Source organism: Hypanus sabinus, chromosome 3, assembly GCF_030144855.1.
Source record: "Hypanus sabinus isolate sHypSab1 chromosome 3, sHypSab1.hap1, whole genome shotgun sequence".
Lineage (NCBI taxonomy): Eukaryota > Metazoa > Chordata > Chondrichthyes > Myliobatiformes > Dasyatidae > Hypanus > Hypanus sabinus.
The window spans coordinates 132259145-132285844 of NC_082708.1; the positions used below are offsets into that span (position 1 = coordinate 132259145).

General features: G+C 42.4%; 1 protein-coding gene across 1 annotated transcript in view; it reads left to right on the forward strand.

The window, feature by feature from the left end:
- The window catches only part of LOC132390846 (alpha-1,3-mannosyl-glycoprotein 4-beta-N-acetylglucosaminyltransferase B-like), a 195777-nt gene that overhangs the window by 62161 nt on the left and 106916 nt on the right, over nt 1-26700 (forward strand). Inside the window, exon 3 of the mRNA XM_059963386.1 lies at nt 16154-16294. Within this exon, the coding sequence (XP_059819369.1) occupies nt 16154-16294 (141 nt within the window). The remainder of the gene's footprint in view (nt 1-16153; nt 16295-26700) is intronic.

Sequence of the window (26700 nt, forward strand, 5' to 3'; positions counted from 1 at the left end):
CTTGGCATAAGAGAACAGGAATGGGAATGAAAATTAAAATGTTTGTCCACCGGGAAGTCCTGCTTGTGGTGGATAGAGCAGAGGTGCTCGACATTGCAGTCCCCAGATTTATGATGGGTCTCACCAATGTAGAGGAGGCTGTGTCAGGAGCACTGGACACAATAGACAAATTCAGCAGATTTGCAGGTGAAGTGTTGCACATGAATGGGCAGGTGTAGCACTTGGGCCACTTGCAGGGGTAAGTGCCAGGAGGGAGATTAGTGGGGAGTGAATCGCGGAGAGAGCGATCCCTGTGGAAAGCAGAAGTGGGGAGGGGAGCGAGGATATGTTTAGTGGTAGGATCCCTTTGGAGATGGTGGAAGTTGCAGAGGATAATGTGTTGGATGCGGAGGCTGATGGGGTGGTGGGTAAGGAAAAGAGGGAATCTCTCACTGTTAATGCAGCAGGAAGATGGGGTGAGCTTGGGTGTTTGGGAAATAGAGTTGATGCGGATGAGAGCAGTGTCAATGGGGAGGGAGGGAAACCCCAATCTTTGAAGGAGGAGGGCAACAGGTGTTTTCTTAGTTTAAAAATAATTTCTTTTTAGTTAAAAACGTTTAACCACAGGAGAAAGGCAGAACTACATTTTAGAATATGCTGTTATAAGTAGGCTTTGTGCATACATATTGTTCATTCTAGCTTGCTGATGAAGCTTTAACATATATTAAAAAAATCCAATTTTCCTCTCAGCCCCAATCTCCTGCCTTCTCCTTGTATCACTTTATACCCTGACCAATCAGGAATCTATCAACCTCTGCCTTAAATATACAAAAAGACTTGGCCTCCACAGCTGCCTAAGGCAAAGAATTCCCCAGATTCACCACTCTCTGGCTAAAGAAATTCCTCCTCATCTCCATTTTAAAAGGACACCCCTCTATTCTGAGCCTGTGTCCTTTGGTCCTAGACTCTCCCGCCATAGGGGACATCCTCTCCACATCCACCCTATCAAGGCCCTTCACCACTTGATAGTTTTCAATGAAGTTACCACACATTCTTCTAAATTCTAGTGAATACAGGCCCAGAGGCATCAAACGCTCTTCATACGACAAGCCATTCAACCCTGGAATCATTTTCATGAACCTCCTTTGAATCATCTCCAGTTTCAGCAGATCCTTTCTAATATAAGGGCCCCAAACTGCTCACAATACTCCAAGTGAGGCCTCACCAGTGCTTTATAAAGTCTCAACATTACATCCTTGCTTTTATATACCAGTTCTCTTGAAATGAATGCTAACATTGCATTTGCCTTCCTCACCGCAGACTGAACCTGCAAATGAACCTTTAGGGAATCCTGCACAAGGACTCCCAAGTCTCTTTGCACCTCATTTTTTTGCATTTTCTCTCCACTTAGAAAATAGTTAACCCTTTCATTTCTTTTACTAAAGTTCATGAGCATACACTTTGCAACACTATTCCATCTGCCGTGTCCTTGCCGATTCCCAAAATCTGTCTAAGTCCTTCTGTAGCCTTGCTACTTCCTCAAAACTACCTGCCCCTCCATCTATCTTTGTATTGTCTGCAAACTTTGCAACAAAGCCATCAATCCCATCATGCAAATCATTGACATTTAACGTAAAAAGCATTGGTCCCTGTAGAACATCAGTAGTCACCGGCAGTCAGTCAGGAAAGGCTTCCTTTATTCCCACTCTTTGCCTCCTGCCAATCAGCCATTAATTTCTCGATGCTAGAATCTTTCCTGTAATACCATAGGCTTGTAGCTTGCCTCACATGTGACACCTTGTCAAAGGCCTCTGAAAACCCAGGTACACAACAGCAGCCAATTCTCCTTTGTCTATCCTGCTTGTTATTTCTTTAAGGAAATTCCAACAGATTTGTCAGGCAAGATCTTCCCATGCTGACTATAGCCCATTTATCACGTGCCTCCCAGTACCCCGAGACCTCATCCTTAATAATCGATTCCAATATCTAAGTCAGACTAACTGGCCTATAGTTTCCTTTCTTCTTCCTCTCTCCTTCTTGAAGAGTGGAGAGGCATTTGCAATTTTCCAGTCTTCCCGAACCATTCCAGAATCTAGTGATTCTTAAAAGATCATTACTGATGCCTCCATGATCTCTTCAGCCACCTCTTTCAGAACTCTGTGGTGTAGACCATCTGGTCCAGGTGACTTATCTAATTTCAGATCATTCAGGTTCCCAAGAACCTTCTCTCTAGTTATGGTAACTTCACACACTTTATGCCCCCTGGCACCTGGAACATCCATCATACTGTTACAGTCTTCCACAATGAAGACTGATGCAAAACACTTACTCAGTTTGTCTGCTATTTTGATGTCCCCTATTACTACCTCTTCAGCATTTTTTTCCAGTGGCCTGAAATCCATTCTCACTTCTCTTTTACACTTTATGTATCAGAAGAAACTTTTTGTATCCTCATTAAAATTATTTGCTAGCTTAATTTTCTATTCCATCTTTACTTTCCTAATGACTTTTTAATTGCCTTCTGTTGGTTTTTAAAAAGCTCCCCAATCCTCAAACTTTCCAATAAATTTTGCTCTATTATATGCCCTCCCTTGTTAGCCACAGTTGTGTCATCTTTCCATAGTCTACTTCTTCCTCTTTGGAATATATATATACTGTGCTTCCAAATTGCTTCTAGAAACTCCAGACATTGCTGTTTTGCTGTCATCCCTGTGAGTGTTCATTTCTAATCTATTCTGGCCAACTCCTCTCTCATGCTTCTGTAATTCCCTTCAATCCACTGCAATAATGATACATTTGACTTTTACTTCTGCTACTCAAATTTCAGGGTGAGTTTGATCATATTATCCTGCTGAGTCTCTCCAGCATTTTGTATATTTTGCGCGAATTTCCAGCATCTGCAAATTTTCTCTTGTTTGTAACTCAAATCATCAGTGTCCCCTAAGGGTTCTTTTACCTTAAGCTCTCTGATCAATTCTGGTTCATTGCACATTCAAGCATTCTCTGTATGTTAGACTCAGTGCCATCTTCATGCTGCTCTCTTCTAAACTCAACTTCAAAGTAAACTTGCTGGTTTAACGAAGGCTGAGGTCAGGAAAAGCCAAATTTCCTAACCCTCTCAACTATATGAGTTCCTTTCACAGTCAGAGTATAAAAGCTGATGTCCGACATACGGTACACAGTGCAGTCTTCCTCCAAAACTAGCAGCACTTGGCAAAGACCTGAAATAACTTCCAATTGCAGGTATTAGCAGTTAATAGTACTGCCATTTTAGACCTGTACACTTACCTTCTTGTATGGCAACCTAATTTTAAGGTGTAAAACAGACATTTAACTATGCCATGTTTTAGATCATAGGTGCTTATTATATGTTAAAAATACTCTGCCATGGCATTGAGTGAGGCTCCTTTTTTATCACTCAAATCACTAAATCAACTTTAAAGCCCTGATTTATGCATAACTTATTAAGTTCATCTGTTGCTGAAATACACTACACTGCTTTTGTTTCCTCTTCCTGACTATCTTGATCAGCCTCCCTAACTTTACACTTTAGAATCTTGAGTTCATCCAAACCTGCTGCCATTTTCTCACACCAAGTTTTACTCAACATCGGTGGCCTCTGGTTTACTTGCAGCGTGACTTTAAAATGATCTTCTTGGCTGTCAAGTACCTTCAAGTTTTTATTCCTCTGTCTTTTTACTCTTCTCCACCCTTACAACGTTTTAAAGTACAAGCACTAATCCCAATCTCTTGATCATGCCGGAATTTACTGTTTCCACCATTGGCAGCCATGGTTCAAGGTTTTGCAATTGTTTTGCTAAACTACATTATTTTCCTATCTCCCCTTGTTCCATTAAGGCATTCTTTAGGACCTGATTGTTTGAGCAAGCTTTTGATTATGAAAAAGCATTTCAGGATGTATATTGTATAAATTTCTCTGACATTAAATGTACCTTTGAAACCTTTGAAATATATATTTTATGTGGCTTGGTTGAAAACGTTGTCCAGTTACATCTAGGTCATGTGCTTTGAAGTGTTTTGCTATGTTGACGACTTTCTGCAAACTGAAGATTTTGCATGCACTCTGGTTATGTGTAAGATATTCCCTTTACATATAAGGTTTTTCAACCACAGGCAGAGCAACATGAAGGTCTGTGCTCAGTCAGTTATGTAAGCTCTGACAGCCCATTCTACCAGCCTTGCCCTAGTGATGCTCCAGTCAGTTACAGACAAACTTGCAACACAAACAAGGCCACAGGTGTAGGTCACAGGCATGAGAACCAATCTGTTACAAGTAATGGAGTTGGACAGGCAAACAGCCTGTTCTGGCAATTCTTATTAAACTGTTCAACAAAGGCGTGTTGTACATCTCTAACTGTTTACGCTGATTTGTGCTTGGATTTCACTAGCAGGAATATTCAAGGACATTTTCAACCTGTCACTATTATGGGCAGAAGTTCCCACTTGCTTTAAAAAGGCAACAATTATACCAGTGTGAAAGAAGAAGAATGTGAGTGTCGTGGTTTCTCGTGCCCCACAAACGACCAGGTGACGCAGAAGATTCTTCAAGAAGGGTTAAACTTTAATTTGCAAATCAAAGCTGAGACAGTCATTGAGCTAGTCACTGATGGCCCACCGATCCTTGTACATAGCATGTTTTATAGCAATCTCCTGGTTTAGTTGCATTAGCATATCCAATCGGTCTGCAGTTGCGTATCACAAGTATATCCGCCACTATTGTTTCTACCCATTGACTTAATCATGTTCTAATCTACATCTATTAACTACCTCTCATTAACACACCATTGTCTTCTACATTCCTAAGATTTCATTCTCTAGCAAATATCAAGTTGCAACTTTTATACTCCAATATATCCCTCCTTTGAGACCCAGAGGGTCTCACACAGAGAAAAGACTAAGAGTCTGCGCACAAAAGCCCCAATAAACTCAAGCACTTATTCCCAAATCTCGGGTTAAACTATAATTTTCTGCACCAAGACCTCAAAGTATTCTCTCCCTGTTACCCTGGGCGGCTGAGCCAAAAACCTGTCCCTTTGTACCTGAGACAGGGAAAAAGACTCAGAAGCCCTTACAATCTACTCCCACACTGTCGTTTTGCTCTTGTTCATCCTGCAGGTGTTGTAGGCTGTAACAATACATTTTCGGTGTTTATTTCTCCACTAAGCTTACTTCAGTAATTGCCACGAGCATTGGAAATTGTTTGGTTGCAGCACGCACTACAAGAGATTTGAGACAAGGAAGAAAACAGCACAGCACAAGCGTACAGCTCAACAATATAATACTGACAGTTATTGCCATTTTAGTCAGCCATGCTCCCCATCCTCTGAGTCTACTTTCTAACCAATCAAAGAACTGATGTTCAAATCCTGCATTCTGTTTGACCTCTGTCCGCAGATTCTTTAATTTATTCATTGCTCTGGTGAAAGACCCTTCTGGGCTAGTATTGTTCGGTATGAAAGTGCAGCATTGTTCTCCAAACATTACATACACACCCCCTTTTTCTGCCAACAGCCAGTCCAATGCTTTCAGGGTTCCATTAATTCTCTCTACCATGCCCTGCGACTGAGAGTGGTATACACATCCAAATCTTTGCTTTATCCTCAGCGCTTGTAGTACCAATTTGACCACTTTCTGGATAAAAGCTGAACCATTATCTGAGCTAACTTCTGTAGCTATTCCAAACCTTGGGATCACTTCATTTGTCAGAAATTTTACCGCTGTCTTTGCCCCTTGATCTCTTGAAGGTACCGCCTCCACCCATCTGCTAAATTGATCAATTACTACCAGCATGTATCTTTTCCCTTTCACTGTCTTTATCATGTCTACGTAATCGATCACTAGATGTTTAAATGGTCCTTCAGGTACAGGAATGTGACCTATTGGGGTTGTAATTCCCTTCCGAACATTATTCTGTGTACATACCTCGCACTGTGACAAGACAAAGTCGACTGAAGCCTGTAAATAAGGTGACCAAAAACCATCCTTCTTTATTTTCTTTATCACTTACCCCCTTGCACAATGGTCAATTCCATGCGCTTCTGAAATCAGAATCGTCAGTAGAGGGGTGGGCACTACCAACAAACCATCTTCCATGCTCCACAAGCCTTCCGGGTTCTGCTTGGCCCCCCTTCGTCTCCACATTGTCTGTTCTGCCAAAGTTGCCTTACCTTGTATTTCAATTAAGTCTACCTCAGGTTCTGGAGTTAGGCTTACCTGGGGGGCAATGACAGCTGATGTACACCCAGACACTTTTCTGGCTGCCTCGTCCGCAGCTTGATTTCCCTTTATTATTACATCATTTCCCTTTTTATGTGCCTGGCATTTTACTATAGCCAATGCTTTAGGTTTCATTGTGGCTTTTATTAAGTCTAGAATTTGCTGACAATGTTGTATGGGATCTCCATTACTCTTTTTAAAACCTCTCTGCTTCCACACTGCCCCGAACAAATGGCATACTCCATGAGCATATGCCGAATCAGTATAGATGTCTACTTTCTCACCTTCCATCATTTCACACGCAGCTGTCAGGGCTTTGATTTCCGCTAGTTGGGCGGAACACGGTTGGGGACAAGACTCCATCCTAATAATCTTATAGCTCGACTGATCCTGCTGCACTACTGAGAACCCTGCATGATTTCCATCATAATCCCTATAACAAGAGCCATCTACGAACAGAACCTTTTTATCTGCATCCTCTAGTCGTTCTGACCGTAAATCTGCTTTCAATTTGGCAAATGCCATCGTCTTCCCTACACAATCATGGGGTTCTCCTTCATAGTCCAGAGGGACAAAATCGGCTATATTACTGGTAGTGCATCTCTGTATAGTTATATCTGGTAATGTCAATAGTATCTGATACACTGCTATCCTGGCTGGCGTCAGCACAAATTTCCCTCTTTCCAGCAATTCTGCGACTTTGTGGTGTGTGTACAGAGTCACAGGATAGCCCAGGGTTACAGATGATGCCTTTCCATATGCATAGTACAGCACCGCCAATCCCTGATAACAGGGTGGATACCCCTGAGCCACCTCATCTAGTCTCGTACTGTAGTATGCTATCAGCTGCTTTGCTTTTCCTGTGCCTGTCTCTTGTGTTAGAACCGCTGTGACATAACCCTCCTGTCGGTTGGATACATACAAATGAAAAACCTTCTCGTAGTTAGGCAAAGCTAATGACTGCAATTCCTGCATAATAGTATTGAAAGCTACCTCCGCCTCTCCATTCCACTGTAAGCCATTCTTCAAATTTGTATGTCCTGCTTCTTTCATTATCTTTCTCAAAGGTGCCACAATCTCAGCATATTCTCCTATCCAATCTGAGCTGTACCCTGCCATTCCCAAAAACGTCATCATCTGCCCTACAGTCTGGGGTTTTGGGGCCTTAGTTATTGCCTCAATCTATCGCCTTCACTCCCTTGGATATTACCCTGCCTAAGTATTCCACTTGCTGCTTGCAAAATTGCGGTTTCTTTTTGGATACTTTATGTCCTCCGTGCGCCAGTTTCTCTAACAGAGTTATAGTGTCCTGCTCACTCTGTTCCTTACTGTGGGAGCAAATCAACAGGTCATCCACATACTGTAACAATGTACTTTCCAATGGCATGCCCTCTAGGTCTGCCTTCAACACCTGATTAAAAACGTGTGGTGAATGTTTAAATCCTTGCGGCATTCTGGTATAGGTATACTGAGCACCTCTGTAAGTAAATGCAAACAGATACTGACACTGATCGGCTAGAGGAATGCTAAAGAAAGCCGAACACAAATCAATCACTGAAAAGTAACTTGCTTCTGGTGGAACTTTAGTCAAAAGCGTGTGTGGGTTGGGGACTACCGCTGGCCAGTCCTCTACCACATCATTTACTGCTCGCAAATCATGCACCAATCTCCACTTAGATTTATCTGCTTTTAAGACCCGCAGCAACGGGGTATTGCATGGACTGTTAGTTCTTTTAAGCACTCCTGTTTCAAGCAACCCCTGCACTGTCGATGCTATTCCCTCTTCTGCTTCTTGTCTTAGAGGGTATTGTGGTCTCCGGGGTGGAATTGCTCCCCTTTTCAGCATTTCCACCAGACTAGCTGTTTTTATTTTCCCTACATCCGTGTCATGCTGTGACCACAGAATAGACGGTAACTCATCTAACCTTTTATCTTTCTGCTGGCCTCTTTCCTTTCCCAGCAAGGGCAGGTGTGGTTGGGGAGTTATTTCGACCTCTCTCACTGTCCCTACCATATCTACACTTACCATTATTTTAATGCAATTGTTGTCTTCTGATATCCACACCTCTGGCGTGATTTTCCTCCACACTGTTACGGTTTCAGCACTCTTAACTAAGGGTCCTAAGTCTTTAGACTGATATCCCTTGTTTACCAACAACATTACGTGGGGCGCAGCCTCCGGTATCCTGTACCATTTTTCTAAAAAGGTGTTCCACTTAACTTGTAAAGCTGCCCCTTGCTTTCCAATTATCATAGCCTCCCCTTCCAGGTGCTGTTGGGTACATACCTCCAGGTGCCATCTCTCCTCTAACTCCCTGTTCTGAGTCTCGTCAAAAATCACTGTACAATGTAGCTCAGATTTGGGCATTACAGACCTGGGCAATATAGCCTGCACGCCCTTTTTCCATTTTTCCCAGGTTTCCTGAATCTGATCTGCGATGTCTCCTATCCAAAAGACATTAGCTTTCTTGTCTTCTCGCACTATCAATTGAGCCCCTGCTCTTTCCACACTCTGCCCATTTCTGGTGCATTCTAATTTCAATTCCAGTTTCAATAAGGCGTCTCTGCCTAACAAATTAATCGGAGTTCCTTTAAATACTAGCACTGGCAAAACAATTCCCTTATTTCCCATTCTCAGCCGCACTGTGTCAACTGTGTTTTCCCCGAGAACCCTACCGTCTTAATAAACTTTCCTGACAAGGGAAGGTGAAGGGCATACTGTGGCTGTACACAAGTGTACGTGGCTCCAGTATCTATCATCATTGATGTCAGTTGCCCTTCTAACATAACCTGAGCAATGGGTTCCTCGTCTGCCTCCCTTGTTATCATTGGGTAATGTCCCTTCCCACTCAGGTTCTCGGGGCACCCCTAATACCTTGCATAGGGGTTCACAGGTCTGCTTGGGCCTATGGGAGCTGGTCCTTGGCTAAACTTTAGTTCCCTTCTTATCGGTTCCTGCTGGTGTGTGACAGGCCAGGGTGTAAACAGACAATCTCTTTTCATGTGACCTGGCTGATTACATCCCCAGCACAATCTCTCTAACTCTCTTTCCCCCCGTTCCCTCACTGGTCCCTTCTGCCCATAGCTCCTCTGCCCCCTCCTTGGAACTTCCAGTCCTGTCTGGGCTGTTTGAATTTAGTCTGTTCCTGATAGGGCATTTGTGGGAATGCTCCTCCAAAGACGTTGATTATTGGCATGGGGTTTTCTGGTCCTTGTCTTACAGTATGATCGGTCCCTCCATATAGCGGTGCTTCATCCAGTTCGATGGCTGTACTCGGACCGGTGGTTGCTGGCAGCATCTTTTTGTTTTTCTCTTTTTCCTTCTTTTTGAGTTCTTCGAGCTGCATTTGTATTAACTTTCTTTGCACCTCTTCCTGCTGCTCAGCCAACCTTTGCTTGTCTTTCCGGTATTTCTCAACCGCATGGACTACGTGGTCTCTAAATTCTTGTGGGGTCATTGACGATAGCCCAACCACTTCCTCCAGTTTGGATTTTACTTGTGGAGGCATTGCATCCAAAATGCTATGTCGGAACAGTGAGGTCATAAATAAGCTATTCTCCACCTCTTGCTCAGTCTCCAGTCTCCACCTTTTCAACTGGTTTTCTACGTAGGCTGCTGGGTTTTCAGTGTCTCCCAGTGGATCCCCCTTTAAGGCTTTGGGGTCCACTTTGGGTGGATAAAGCTTTCTGAGGGCCTGCCATACCTTCTGCCTCACTCTGTCAAACCCGTCTCCATCAGTTCTTGGGTCGTTCGAGTTTACTATGCCAGCCATTTCCATTAGTTCGTTAAATTTGGAGGTTCCCATCAACCTTATCAACAGTGCCTTCAAATCTCCCATAGCCAATAATCGTCCTGCCATTTCTTCTTCAAAGGCTCTAATCCATTTCCCTGCTCCTTCATGTAGATTGGGCAGAGTGTTTTTCAGCCCTTCTAGGTCCTGGGATCCCCAAGGAAAATACTGCACTTGTCCTGATCCTTTTACTAACAACGGCATCATTCTTCCTCCTTCTTCCCACCTGCCCTGGCTCTCCTCCTCGCCTGACTCCCCATCTGTCTCAGGGTATGTCTTTACTGCCTCCCACACAAATGTCTCCGGGGTCCTCTTCTTCCTTCAGTCTCCTTGTGGAATCCTTCCTTTCTGTCTTGATTCAATACTTGGTTGACCCCTGGAGTATTTTTCGCATCTCTTCTGGCAATCCCCTCTCAGTAACTTATCTGGCTCTCTCTCTACTTCCGCAAGTTGCTCCCCTACTGCCTCCTTCTGCTTTTCTAGGCTTCTGCCTCCTACCTCTTCCCCACAAATTCTCACATCCTCTCTCTCTCTCCACTTAACTCTTGCTCCTCCAATGAGTCACCTTCTTTTCTAGTCTGTTTATTTCTATAGTTTAACCGATACTCTTCATATTCCTTTTCCTCTCAATCCCTTCTTCCATTTCTCTCTGTGCCTGTTCCACCTTTATCCTTTCTGCCTATATCTCCTTCCATATCCCCGCTTTTTCCTTCTCGTATTGTTTTTTTCCTCCTCATTATCCCAAACTTGGACTTCTCCCTGCATGTTTACTGTCCCCGTCAGCAGGGGGCACTGCTTAGGGGTTCCTTCCTCATTATAGGGAGGGGGCTTTTCTGTTTCTCTCGCATCCGGGTACGGAGCCAAAGCCAGCTTCTCACCATACCCTCCTCTCTCTCTAACAGGCTGTTTCTCCAGCACCTTAGTGTCTCCCTCGCTTGTAATCAATATTCTACCTGTCCTCCTCAGCCTTTCTCACTCCATTCTGAAGAGTTTAGCACTTCCATTTCTCATTCTCTTTTTTTCCCTCTTTTCTTAGATTTATCTTTTGGTTTGTAATTTTTAATTAGTGCCTCCATTTCTTCGCACAAGCTTACATCAAACGTTCCTTCTCTTGGCCACTTTGTGACCAGGTTTTTGGTTCTTTTTTTCCCATTTTTCTGAAGTTTTTGTGATCTCATTTTTATTTACCGGGATTTATTTATTTTTTGCTCAGAATCTCTACTGCCGTTCCTTTACCTGTCATGTTGTTCTCTCTTTTTAAGGTATTTCAGAGATTCAGTTTGTTTACTGGATAATATTATTTACTCTAATTCTATGCCTAGTCAATCGTCTATCTACCAGCGCTTTAAACTATATATTGGACTGTCCTTGTTTCCTATTCTGTTCTGCCCGTACAGACCTCTATTCAGAGCGGTATCCACAGAACTTTCTCTTTGCACCTCGTCTATTCAGACCCTTATTTCTTAAGGCGGTATCCACGAGGATTTTCTCTATTTTCCTTTCCCTGCCCGTTCAGACCTTCGTTTCATACAAAGCGGTATCCACAGGGATTTACCAACGCCACATGGAATTTTTCTTAACTTAACCTTCTTATTAACTTATTTGTACTTACCCTCACTGCAGTGTTCTTCATCAATCCTCTGAGCCTCCTGTTAACCCCCAATTCTGCCAGATTTTTTGGACCAGAGAGACCCTTTGGCAGTGGTTCCACACTTCTGAGACTCCAAGACCTCCCCAAAGCCAACAGAATTCTTAGTCCAAATTGTCGCTTACCTTTTGTTTGGGTGCACCCTTAATTCTGTTAGCCTTGTGGGGGTCCCTAGAGGACTGGGAAGCATCCCCAGTATGCCGTTTCCTTTCCGCGGGTCTCTTTCCGGTCCTGCCGTGGTCGCCAATTTTGTCGTGGTTTCTCGTGCCCCACAAACGACCAGAAGACACAGAAGATTCTTCAAGAAGGGTTAAACTTTAATTTGCAAATCAAAGCTGAGACAGTCATTGAGCTAGTCGCTGATTGCCCACCGATCCTTGTACATAGCATTTTTTATAGCAATCTCCTGGTTTAGTTGTATTAGCATATGCAATCGGTCTACAGTTGCGTATCACACGTACATCCGCCACTATTGTTTCTACCCATTGACTTAATCATGTTCTGATCTACATCTCTTAGCTACCTTTCATTAACACACCATTGTCTTCTACATACTTAATATTTCGTTCTCCTACTAAATTGGGTACATGCATAGCAAATAGCAAACTCAGATTACATAATTTACATCTCTTAGCTTCCTCTTATAACACAACATTGTCTTCTACATTCTTAGGATTTCATTCTCTAGCCCAGGGGTCGGCAACCCGCGGCTCCGGAGCCGCATGCGACTCTTTCATCTCTGTGCTGCGGCTCCCTGTGGCTTTGGAAGATAAATGATGAGTATTTAATTAAAATGTATTTTATGTTAGTTTGTTAGTTTTTGAAATGTAATTCAAAATTTGAAGATTATGGTGATCTTGTACAATCGAAATAAAACGTGTTTTGTGTCGCTATTAATATACGTCACCGGTGCCAATGCTTGACACCCGCCAGTGCGCGATTTCTAAAATTTTTCGATCCAAGGTAGGCTAACTATAGAGAATTCTAAAAAAAAGAAAAGTGACTGAAGAAAACAGAACGTTTAATGATACGTGGGCAGATTCATTTGCTTTCACTGCTGACGAGACTGGTTTACCGGTATGCTTAATATGCAATGAGAAACTAGCAAACAACAAAAAGTCAAATGTCGCAAGACATTTCCAGAATAAACACGCAGCCTTTGCTCAAAAATACCCGGATGGAGATGAGAGAAAAAAAGCCGTTTTGGAACTGATGCGGCAGGTTGATCTGAGCAAAAATCATTTCAAGAAGTGGATGAAGTCTGGAAAATCAACTACATGTGCTAGTTTTGTTGCCGCTCAGGAAATAGTCAGGCACGGGAAGCAGTTTACAGATGGTGAATATATAAAAGAATCTTTCATTAAGATTTCAGAACATCTATTCACGGACTTTAAAAACAAGAGTGAAATTGTGCAGAAAATCAGGGATATGCCCCTCTCTGCAAAGACTGTCAAAGACAGAAACATAAAAATGGCAGAAGATATCCCAAGACAGCAAATTAAAGACATCAATTCAGCTGTGGCCTACTCGATTGCCTGTGACGATTCTAAAGACAAAGGTGATATTGAACAAATAGCGCTGTTCTGCCGGTATGTAAACTCTGCCGGGCCACAGGAAGAAATGATTGAGTTGATACCTCTAAAAGGCCAAACACAGTGGGGGGGAGGACATCTGTGAGGCTGACTTGAATTGTTTAAGAGCCAAAGGAATAAAGACCACCCACCTGGTGTCAGTAGCTACTGATGGGCACCAAGTATGACAGGAGCGCACAAGGGATTTGTGGCTTTACTGCAGAAGTCACTGGACAGAAAGCTGCTGATCTTTCACAGCATCTTGCACCAAGAGGCACTGTGCGCTCAAACATTTCCTCCGGAATGCACAGAAGTAATAGATGTTGTCATTCAGATTGTCAATAAAATAATGGCAAAAAGTGTTGTATGCAGTGTTCTTTCATTTTAAATGTCAAACAGGTTTTGTGGCTCCCAGTGTTTTCTTTTCTGTGGGAAACGGGTCCAAATGGCTCTTTCAGTGGTAAAGGTTGCCGACCCCTGCTCTAGCCAATAGCAAGTTGCAACTTTTATACTCCACTTAGCTTCCTCTTATTAACACAACATTGTCTTCTGCATTCTTAGGATTTCATTCTCTTAGGATTTCGTGACTTAATCATGTTTTAATCTACATCTCTTAGCTACCCCTCATTAACACACCATTGTCTTCTACATTCCTAAGATTTCATTCTCTAGCAAATAGCAAGTTGCAACTTTTATACTCCAATACGAGCTGCCTTAGTGACTATCACCCAGTAGCACTCACATCGACAGTGATGAAATGCTTTGAGCGTTTGGTCATGATTAGACTGAACTCCTGCCTCAGCAAGGACCTGGACCCATTGCAATTTGCCTATTGTCACAGTAGGTCAACAGCAGACACAATCTCAATGGCTCTCCACACAGCTTTAGACCACCTGGACAACACAAACACCTATGTCAGGATGCTGTTCATCAACTGTAGCTCAGCATTTAATACCATCATCCCACAATCCTGATTGAGAAGTTGCAGAACCTGGGTCTCTGTACCTCCTTCTGCAATTGGATCCTCGACTTCCTAACCAGAAGACCACAGTCTGTGCGGATTGGTTATAACATACCCTCTTTGCTCACAATCAACGCTGGTGCACCTCTGCGGTGTGTGCTTAGCCCACTGCTCTACTCTATGTATACGCATGACTGTGTGGCTAGGCATAGATGAAATACCATCTACAAATTTGCTGCTGATACAACCATTGTTGGTAGAATCTCAGGTGGTGACGAGACAGTGTACAGGAGTGAGATATGCCAACTAGTGGAGTGGTGTCACAGCAATAACCTGGCACTCAACGTCAGTAAGATGAAAGAGCTGATTGTGGACTTCAGGAAGGGTAAGATGAAGGAACACATACCAATCCTCATAGAGGGATCAGAGGTGGAGACAGTGAGCAGCTTCAAGTTCCTGGGTGTCAAAGATCTGTGAGGATCTAACCTGGTCCCAGCATATTGATGTTGTCATAAAGAAGGCAAGACCGCGGCTATACTTTTTTGGAAGCAATTTGGCATGTCAACAAATACACTCAAAAACCTCTGTAGTTGCACTGTGGAGAGCATTCTGACAGGCTGCATCACTGTTTGGTATGGAGGGGCTACTGCACAGGACCAAAAGAAGTTGCAGAAGGTTGTAAATCTAGTCAGCTCTGTCTTGGGTACTAGCCTACAAAGTGTCCTGGACATCTTCAGGGAGCGATGTCTCAGAAAGGCAGCGTCCATTATTGAGGACCTCCAGCACCCAGGACGTGCCCTTTTCTCACTGTTACCATCAGGTAGGAGATACAGAAGCCTGAAGGCACACACTCAGTGATTCAGCAACAGCTTCTTCCCTCCCCCTCTGCCATCCGATTCCTAAATGGACTCGAAGCTTTGGACACTACCTCACTTTTTTAAGTATACAGTATTTCTGTTTGTGCACATTTTTAATAGTCTATTCAATATATGTAATTGATTTACTTGTTTATTTATTATGTTTTATTTTATTTATTTTTTTCTCTCTGCTAGATTATTTATTGTACTGAACTGCTGCTGCTAAGTTAACAAATTTCACGTCACATGTCAGTGATAACAAACCTGATTCTGATTCTGATTTGTGGAAAATTATTACTTAGCTTAAAATCATTCTACAGAGCCAGTAAGCATTTAAACACTACAGGCTTTCAGTTATTTAATATATTGAACATAAACCTTCCACTGTGCCTCCAGCCAATTTCAGAATCAGAATCAGACTTTAATCGCCAAGTACCTGTGCACATACAAGGAATTTACTTCCGGCAGATGTTGTCTCTCTGCTCATAACAATAATAATGATAAAAATAAATGAAAATATAGATTATACATCCATGGAGGATTTGCACAACTGGAGAATTATTTGCTGAAATGTTTATGATTCGTGTGACTCTCAATATAAAACCACAGCTTTTGTTCCAGTTATGGGACTTGGCTATATGTCGCATCGTTGACTATTGCAGGATGTCCAAATCAACCCACAGTCAAGCAATTGCTTCTAGATTGTAGTCTCTGTTGTTTCCTTGGTAAATCTGGAAGCTCATTTCTCACACCAGGGGAATGAGATGAATGACCCCTTAAGTGGTACTTCAAGGCAGAGTGTTGGGTGAGACATCAAGTGGCTTTCTTAAATAATTTCAAGTGCTCCATCTAGCTAACCTAGCTAACAAATCATCAGTGGAAGACTCTATATTAAATATAGTGACTAAATCAACTAAGCACTCCCTGTATATTTAACTGAAGTCACAGTCTGAATGTTGTGCTGGAGATGTAAGCAGCACTTGCACCCATGTTCCGCAATAATTATGCCAGATTAGCACAATCAGTAAAACCCATCAGGGATATCGGAGTCAAAAATAAGAATGGCTATAAGCAGCATACCACCTTAACATTCATCTCCTTGTTTCTAGATCCAAAGACGGTAAAAGAATTGAACTCTGCAGGAATCCTTCCAGTTCAGCTCCAAAACATTTTCTATTACCTTCCTCATCTGATGTCTAATGAGGACAGCCTTCAACCAAAGTTATTGATAGGTCAGGGAAGAACTGGAGGTAAGAACTTAAAAAGTGTTCATAAAAATGATCAAATGTAATATGCTTCTGATTTCATAACATAAATGAGTAAATTTAAAAGCTTTCCGTTGCTTTTTCTCATATTGTCCAGTCACTTTTGAAAATATTCAGCGATTAAATTTTGACCCCTCTTCTTTCAGTTTTGCAAAATCTTTGACTGTCTTGAATTTTGCAGTTGGAATATTTTCTCACTCTTTCTTGGCTAGTATAACCAAACCTTGAAGATTTTGAATGACTAGAGACATGGACAAATGTAAAAACTTAAAAAAACTCACATTTGCATAATATCCTCCAGAAACTCCAGATATCCCAATGTTATTTGTAACAGAATAAATACTTATGTAGCCTTAGTTATTTCAGAAATTAGAGTTAATTTGTGCACGGTAGGTTATACAAGTATCATTTAATAATGAATAAGTAATCTGCATGAGAAATTGGTCAGAACTATTGAGAACCCTCTGCAAAATACTGCCAAAGGGTCTTTGATTACCACCCGAGAGGACCCGCTGTTTGGTACCCCCGATATTATAACGCTACACTGTACCGGATCGGAGTGTCAAGTTTATGCTTATTTTAAAGGATAGGGACCTGAACAACTGGGCAAGAATGCACCACTTAATCATAATGGATAAGACTTAGAAAAATCCTTTTGCCAATTTAGAAATAATCCTTTGGAAATTACTCCTTGAACTTCAAAGGCCATGGAGTAAATTCCACAGGGCTGATACACTTCATTGTACTACGCACACTGACTCACTTTAACAATCGTCACTGTGTATATATACGTTCCTTAACACCACAGTTAGCCCAATTCTTGGCTTATTTAACTTGAATCTTTGTAAATCACCTACACTTGAAAATCCTACCTATATTGACTAAGCATTTTAGATTCTTCCATTACTTTAAAAAAAAATCTCACTTGCTTAAGTCTGTACTTATTGCAGGTTGAGTTCTCCTGCTCCCTAAATGTATCGTGGTAACAATTCAATCCTTTAATAATGTACATTAGCCGCCATGCGAGGGGATAAAAAATCAGATTTTAAATGACACCCCATACCAAGATGGAGTTATACTTCATAGTTAATATTCAAACATCCTGACAACATATTCCATTGTTCAGTCAGGTCAGTTTCATTTTTGATGCATACTGATCACAAGAAAGTAATTACTGCAAAATGAGTTGGGGAACTTTGACCCAATAGAGAGGCTTCCTACTGGGTGACTGCTTCGGCTTGTAGCCTGCTTTTCCTAGGCATTTCTGGTGGCATTGAACATGATTTGATGCCTTCACCTCAATACTACATCTGACAATTGCCAGTGGCATTTATTTTGTTACTAACCCATACAGCCCCACGAGAGATCCAAATTCAAGCAAGAGGCTCTGGAAATCCATGTGACAACAGTAACCACACTTATACTGAGTTCAGTATAGAATCACTATTGTACCTACAACCAGATATGCTCTGTCTTCCAGATGCCAACAAATCCATCTCCCCAGACTTATAACATTAGTAAAGTACCCTGAATAAGGTTTCAGCAACAAATAAGATGATGGAGGAGTAAAGGACTGAAGATGAGGGAATGTGATGGGAGAGGAAGATGATGCATGGAATCAAATAAGACGGGTGAGGTGCAAATAAGACAGGTGAGGAGGTGGGGCAGAGGGGGAGAGGAATCAGTGGCAGAAATGTGCGAATGATGGCATGGATGAAGGAGGGGAAGGAAACAAAGTGGCATACAGCTGGGATGTGTTAGAAAGTACTTCCACTCAGTACCTTTGAGCCTGCTGAAAGGACGTAATCTCTCCCTTGCACTTACTCTGGAAGAAGCCTTTGCATTCATGTGGCAATTGTCATGATCTCACAATAATACAAGAGCTTTTAGAACCAAAAAAGTACCGCTGATATCACCAATGACCTTCACTAAAAGATGTACCTGCACAAGTACATATATACATATATGAAATGAAAAACACATTCATATGGATAAACTTAAGTTATACACAGTATTTACAAAAACACAATTAGAACAAAAATACAAAACCCATCTTAATGGTAAGAGATCAAAATTGTCATAGTGTTGCTAAGCTGTAGTGATTAGGGTTGTGCCAGTTGGTTCATAAGCTGAAAGGTTGGAGAGAAGTAGCTGTTCTCGATCCTGGTTGTGTGGGACTTAAGACTTCTGTAGTTCCTGCAGTTTCTGTAGTTCAGTGGTAGCTGTTAGAAGATGGTATAGCCTGGATGGTGGAGATTCTGGATGATGGATTTTGTCTTCTTGAGGCAATGCCTCCTGCAGATACTACTTCTGGTGGAGAGGGATGTGGGCCCGATGATTGGGGCTGAGTCCACTACTCTCTGCAGCTTCTTATAATTCCTTGCATTCGAATTGCCGTGCCAACCATAATGCAACCAGTCAGGATACTTGTAAAAGTACTGCTGTAGAAGTTTGTTAGAGTGTTCGGTGACAAGCTGAACCTCTTTAACTTCAGCAAGTCAGAAAACAGGAAGCAGAGTTAACCTTTTAGACCAAAAGATATTTCAATGATTTTCATGTCAATCTGAAATGATATCTTAACCACTGCTTTATTTATACATCAGCTCTGTGCTAACAAATGGAGAAGCTGGCACGAAACAAACTAAATGCATTGACTCAGTACTTCAAAGGGGTGGGAGAATAACAAAGACAGTCTTGCTTACTGACATAACATATTGAATCTAAGGAACTAAAACACCTTGGGCTTGTATTTGTTTGCTTTATATCTTAATTTCCAGGAAACTTAGTACGCTCTTTGACAAAACGATCACAACAAAGGCCATGACAGAAGGACAAAAAAGAAAATATGTTACTGATTTTAAAATTGTCTCGTTTAAGTATAAATGAAAGAGTTGTCACGAAACTGTCTTTATCGTACTTCATGTTAGCTTAATCAATAGAATAAGCAGCTCATCTATCTGCCTTCCCATTTATGATGACTGCAAAATATGAAGAATTATTAAGCTGTATTTACTGGTTCCCACTGGGTCACAATCACTGACTGATCATAAAGGCTGACTTCATCAAGCATACTGAAACCAGAAGGCTACTCAGATCTCAAGGCTGCTTCCCATCCAATTAAGTCATAATTGATCTCCTGCTCAAACCCATTAATACGCATTCACTCATTCTCCCTTGGTGCCCTCGAGTAACAGCAATCTATTTTTCAGTCCATTGCTTTTTGGGCGTTCCTGGTTCCCACTACTAGTTGTTGTTCAGTGGTGTTACAAAAACAACCTGACACTCATCATTGGTAAGACCGAAGAATTAATAATGGTCTTCAGGAGCGGGAAGTCGAGGGAACACACACCAGTTCTCATTGAAGGGTCAGCAGTGGAAAGGGTGAGCAGCTTCAGGTTCTTGGGTGTCAACATCTCAGAGGGTCTGTTGTGGGCCCAACGTACTGATGAAATCACAAAGAAGGCACACCAGCGGCGATATTTCATTAGCAGATTGAGGGAACTTGGCAAGCCACCAAACACTAGCAAATTTCTACAATTTATCATCAACAGCTGAGGAGCAGGCTGACTGGCTCCTCCTTCACCTAAGGCCCCGACACCCTAACTTTTTCAATCTGGCCATTCTCATGTAAGAGGTTGCGGGAGTCACCAAGAATAAGCAGTATACAAACCTTCTATTATTCAACGAATTCACCAGCTTTACAGCACCTGGAGCACAATGTATCTAGTTAATTGCATTTCAACAGATTAGCTACAACTGCCATAAAACTATCAAGTCAATCACTCATTAACTAGAAACTCTGGGAGTCAAACCAGATATTCTTTGAAGTCTGAAGCAGGTGCATGATTAGTGACTAACCTGTACCCATTTAATCCAATGTCGGTAGCATGTCAAATTCATGTCTCTTGTTTCCTTTGCCTCTGCGAGGGCTAACTCCTCAAGTAGCTAAGATCTGTTAAAGCTGCACAGCATTACTTAAATCCAGCTTCTACTTCTTAAAAGAGGCTAAAGATTACAGTTATAGTATCTTCTGGAGCAGAAATAAACTGGGTGACACTCAAGAATGAACCAATATGAGATACTCCTAATCCTGTGGTTTCCTGTGGCTGCGCTGGAGACTGTGGTGCAAGAAGTGTATAAAAGGAGAGATTTTTCCCTCCTGCTACAGGCCAAGGCAATGGAAGGTGATAGCGGATCTGGTTAAATCCAGGAACACATGCTCATGCTCCTAGATATAAAAAGTCATAGAATTGTATAGCATGGAAGCAGGTTCTTCAGTGGATTCATCGACATCAACTTCTCTATGATATTCCCAATTACCTGCATTAACTCCATATCCTTCTTTGCCTTTCTCTTTTAAGTACTTGTCCAGATCCCTGTTGAATATTGTTACCTACTGCATGTCCACCACCTCCTCTGGCAGCTCATTTTAGATACCAACTACTCTTTGTGTGAAATACTTATCCCTCAGATCCCCTTTAAAACTCCTCGCTCTCACCATAACCCTTTAGTTTTAGCCAGGTCTACCATGCAAAATTCCAGCTATGCAGCCTATCTGTGCCTCTCATTTTATACTGTATACCTCTATCATGTCATCTCTCAGCTTCCATTGTTCGGAGGAAACAGACCCAACCTATCTAGTCTCTCTGCAGTTCCCTTACCTTACACAGTGCACCACCAACCAAACTAATAGCTCAATGTATCACACACCCCTTGCTAGTTTCTGCCAATCACAACAGACATTCACGTGCTAAATTGTGTCACTTACCAATACTGAAAGACCAACCTCACAGCTTGCACACAATTCCAGCTTTTCACACAATTAGATAGCACAAAGTACTTTGACACTCCCCTCTCCCGTTTAAGATAAAGTGTTACAATATTAGAGATGGCTGCAGCTGGGAGGTGGGGCCAGGCCCAGTAACTTCATCTTAACCTCCTACAGTTGGTGTTGGCCAACACTGTACGAGGGCTGATTAATATGTTTGTGGCCTAAGATAGAAGGAGTCAATTTTAGAAAACCTAGCACATTTATTTTTCAACACAGTCCCCTCCTACATTTACACACTTAGTCCAGCAGTCGTGCAGCATACAGATCTTGGACCTCCTGAAGTGGTCCACAGCAGGGGTGATTGATAAGTTCATGCCCCAAGGTAGAAGGAGATGAGTTATACAGCTCTCGTTACATACACATACAGTTTAACTCTTTGAGTGATTATGCAGAAAGTTTGAAGTTAATAACTCATCAGGGGTGATTAATAAGTTCATGGTCTAAGATAGAAGGAGATGATTTATTAACTTTAAACTTTCTGCATAATCACTTAAAGAGTTGACCTGCATGTGCAAGTAATGAGAGCTGTATAACTCATCGCTTTCTACCTTAGGCCTCAAACTTATCAATCACCCATCTGTGGAGACTTTCTGGAGGCCAAGATCCATATGCTCCATGACCTCTGGACTAAGTGTGTAAATGTAGGAGGGGACTATGTTGAAAAATAAATATGCTAGGTTTTCTAAAATTGACTCCTTCTACCTTAGGCCACAAACTTATCAATCACCCCTCGTAACAGCCATTATAAGTCCTCAGCAGACATGGACTGTAAAGGACAATGATATCCTGATAGCTGATCTTCCTCCTCAGATTCCACTTCCTCCCCCAGACTCTTCTGATCTGAACAACACAGTAAGTTTAAACATGGACTTATACTCCCCACCACAGCCTTAAATGACATCTAGAGGTGTCAACAATGACGGAAGAGCTTGGAGACAAGGGGTACTCATGAGGGGTATAGACAAGCAAACTATTTCCACTGTGGTTAAGTGAGACTAGAACTAGAGGTCATAGTTAAGGGTAAAAGGTAAAATATTTAAGTGGAACCTGAGGAGGTAATTTCTTTACACAGAAGGGGATGGGACTGTGGAATGAACTGCCAGTGGAAAAGGTGTATGTGGGTTTCATTTCAACATTTAAGAGAAATTTGGATAAGCACATGGATGCAAGGGGTATGATATACCATAGGTGTGGGCTGATGGAAGGAGGCAGAATAGTAGTTTGGCACAGACTAGGTGTGCTGAGGTACTCTATGACACTATAAAGACATGAATCACTCAGCTTCACACACTCAGTCACCAGCTCAGATACTGATACAGTAATTTAAGGGGAGGCTTAGAGGCAAAGTCGGCACTTGGGTCAGAGACTGGGAACTTACAGCTAGCGATGAGGCTGGGACAAAGGATATCACAGGGGTAGGCTGGCTACAGGATGAGGCAGCACATGTTTGGTTGCACAGGCCATCGATGGGCATTCTGTCAGGCAAACAGTGGGCAGAGAGTTCATGAAATGCTGGTACAGTCAGGTCTGCCAGAACATCTATGAAGAGTGTCAAGGAGTTTGGGATTGACTTCACTCATATTTTATGAAACTTGGACTGCAGTCTGGATGAGGCAGTCAAATCCAAATCCAAAGTCTACTGAGATACAGTTTCTGGTGGCCAAGGTTCAGTTTTTGCACAACACAAGAAGCCAGCCAGTGTTTGGATGCTGAGGTGGAAACTCAAGAATCAGCAAACTCTGATTGGCCTATCATATCGCCATGGATACCCAGGTTCACAGGTTGCTGCAGTGGTCTAGCAATCTCTCCTTTTGTAGATTAATAGGACAGACAAGACTCCACCCCAGGGAAGTACCTGAGCTTTCATGAATTTGCTGCCATCTAATTTGACTACACTCAATTGCTGACCACTGCCTCTCTGTTAGTGTCTTCATTACTGTGTATCAGCCAGCCTAAACCATCCATCCATTTCTTGCAGTTTCTCTGTCTATGCTGTGTCTGTTCTTGAGATGAGGCTTTCTACTGCAGGGTATCTGAGATGTCCTCCTTTCTCAGGAATTGTGTCTTCACCCCCACTGTGGTTGACGGAGCCCCCTCTGGATCTCTTCAATTTCCTGCACTTTTGCTGTCACTGTGCCTTTTCCACCCCAGACAAAGCAGCGGCAGATTTCCCTTGGTCCTTACCATTCAAGCCACTCTCCTTTCTATCCTACACATTATTCTTTGATGTTTCCACCAGCTACAGTATGATCCTGCCACTACTTACATCTCCCCCTCCTTATCATTTTATGTTTTCTGTGGGATCCATTCTTGCTTTGTCTCAATGGTCACTTTCCCTGAAAACCATAGAAGGTGCAATTTCTATCTCCACCTGTCCCTCCTCACCTCCATCCAGGGATCTAAACAGGCCTTCCAGTGAGAGCAGAGATTCACATGTACCTCTGCCAATCTTTGTTTTTGGTGCTGTCAACGTGGCCTCGTCGGTGAGACTACCTTGCTGAGATCCTGCATGCTGTCCGCCATGGCTGCCTGGAGTTTTTGGTTGGTAGCCCTTTTAAGTCCCTTCCCATTCCAAGACCGAGCAGTCTGTCCTCAGCCTCCACTACTGCCAGATTGAGGCTAAACACAAGCTAGAAGAACAACAACTGCGCCCGAGTAATCTACAAAGGACTGACATTAATTTTGAATTCTCCTACTTCAGGCAACCTGACACTCTCTGACCCTTTCCTATTCCTTCTGATCCACCAAAGTCCTCTCACACATACCCTTCTTTACAAACATGCCCAACTCATTTATCAGCCACCCCACCTATTCTATCTGCCCATCGCCCACACACTCTCCCACTGGTCACCTGTCCTCTCCTGCCTTTGTTTGCTTATTTGGTTCCAACCTTTATGTTCCTTTCTGATCAGGTTCCATCATTTGCAGCAACTTTCTTGCATCCACCTACCATTTCTAAGCCTTTGTCTTTCTCTCCATTCTTCCTCCCTCATCTGCCAACGACCCCTGGAGTTACCTATCACCTGTCCGCACTTGCCCCACCCTTTCCCCTCACCTCTTTATATCGGCTGTCTCCCATCTATTCTTTCAGTCCAGATGAAGGGCCTCACTCCACGGGTGCTACCTAACCCTGAGTTTCTTTGTGTTTTTCTGCTCCACTTCCAATGATATGTACTATTTGTATCTCCTGAGAGTCGTGTATTTGCTCTTCTTTTGAACTATAGCTTTAATAAATTTTTAATTGTTCAATTTTATTACAGCTTCTCCATCTCCTGTTTATTGTGGTGGTGAGAGATCAGGCAAACTCTAATAGAGCAGTTAAACTCAATGGTAGCTGCTTATTTGATTCTGACTTTGGAAATGCTTCTGTTTCTCATCAGTTTATAGACCATCTGATGATGTTTGCTTACATAATTAGATTATTGGAAGCCTCACAATGTGGATTCACAACCACCTGAAACTCAGCTGAGGCTGCCTTGATTTAATCTATAATGTGGGTTTTTACCGTCAGCACAGCAACAGATCCTTTGCTCGCAGCTCTCCATCGAGCTCCTCTTTATACTAATCTCATTGTATAACCTCCACATACCCACCACTCACCTGCAGACGGGGGGGGGGGGGCAAACTACAGTGGCCAGTTAACCCATCAACACCTACATCTTCAGGAAGCAGGAGGAAAGATCACTTCCTCCCACTCGGTCAGATGGAGAGCATGCAAACACCACACGGACTGCAGTGGAGGCCAGGTCTGGAGCTGTGAGGGAGCTCTTTGTGGCTAGAGAAAAGGAGCCTTCAATTTCAAGTGGCTGAAGCTTCACTGAAACCCAATGTACAATGGGAATGATCCTTTTATTGCTGCCCCTCACCATGCTCTTAAAATGATGAAGAATGGACCACCTAACTAACATGGAACTTGGCATACTTATCAAAGCAGAATACTACATTACCACTTTTACTATTGTATACCTGTCACCTTTGCTAAATTGTAAACAGCATGGGAAAATTGCCCCCCTCTACCCTTTTTCTCACATCCTCCTGGGCTACAAAGTTCCTCCTACACCTACGCCAGATCCCTTCATCTGGTTTCTTTCCATCTTCCTCCTTGTACTCATTTGCCCCCTCACTCACATACTCCTCCCACTGGGTGCCCACCCCCTCACTGTCTCTATCTGTGCACCCCATCTCCCTCATACGATTCTTTACTTCACTATTCTTTCCAATCAAATTCTACCATCTGCAGCCCCTTGTTGCCCCACTAATGCCCTCCAGCCTCCATTACTATTTCCATTCTCCAGTGCTCTCCACTTCCTGGATGCAGGGAAAACAGGAGCTTGTCTGGCTTTTTCTCCACAATCAGGATTCTAACTCTTGTCATGCTTTCTGTAATCCTGTTTCCTTTAGTTCTTTCGATTACAATTTCATTAATTTGCACCAGTTTGAAATTGTCAACTTTTACAATCTTTTTCCTGAACTAGACCAAAAGCACAAGTAACCAATACTGGGGATGAAACTGATTCAGAAAATAAATCTCTTTTAAGTTGGAATTTCCCCTGGATGTCAACAGGACTCTAGAACAGTATGGCAAATGGCACATGATCAGGATTAACACCTTCTGTGGTGTTTGTTGCGTGTCTGTAAGATGGCTATAAGGATTCAAATTACCCTAGCATTTGCAATTCCCTGAATGTGATGAGTTTGTATGCAACTAGCAGTTGCAAGAAAAGGCTATGATCACAGTGAATGGCAGTGCTGGCTAGAAGGGCCGAATGGCCTACTCCTGCACCTGCTGTCTATTGTCTATTGTTTGTGAGCCCTTTGCAATTACTTGGTTTTCAGTATTAATTATTCATAAAATGTGCTCTGATCTTCATCTAAGTCATAAAAAAGTACAAACACAATCAGCCTAAACTAATGACAAACAATAATAAAACTTTTCATGTCTTTATTGAACACTTTATTTAATCATTCACAGTCCAGGCTGGAATAAGTATGTGAACCCTTGTATTTATTAACAGGTAGAAACTCCTTTATCAGCAATAACCTCTACCAAACCTTTCCCGTAGCCACTGATCAGACCTACATGACAGCAAGGAGGAATTTTAGACCATTCCTACATACAAACCTATATCAGTTCGTCATTATTTCTGGGGATACTTCACATGAACAGCCCTCTTCAGGTCTTGCCACAACATTTCAATGGTTAAGGTCTGGACTCTGACCTAGCCATTCCAAAACACAAATTTTCTTGTTTTCAAAACAATTTTGTTGTTGATTTACTCTTCTGTTTCAGATCATTGTCTAGATGCATCGTCCAGCTTCTATTATGCTTCAGTGATGGACTGCTACCCTGATATTCTCCTGTAAAATGTCTTGAAAGAGTTTTGAATTTATCGTTTCCTCAATGGTTGCAAACTGTCGAAGCACTGAGGTAGCAAAGCAGCCCCAAATCATGATGCTCAATTCACTGTGCTTCACTGTTAGGATGAGGATGTGCAGTGCCCTTGTCCCTCCAAACATAGCAGTGTGCATTTCTGCCAAAAGGTTCAATTTTTGTCTCATC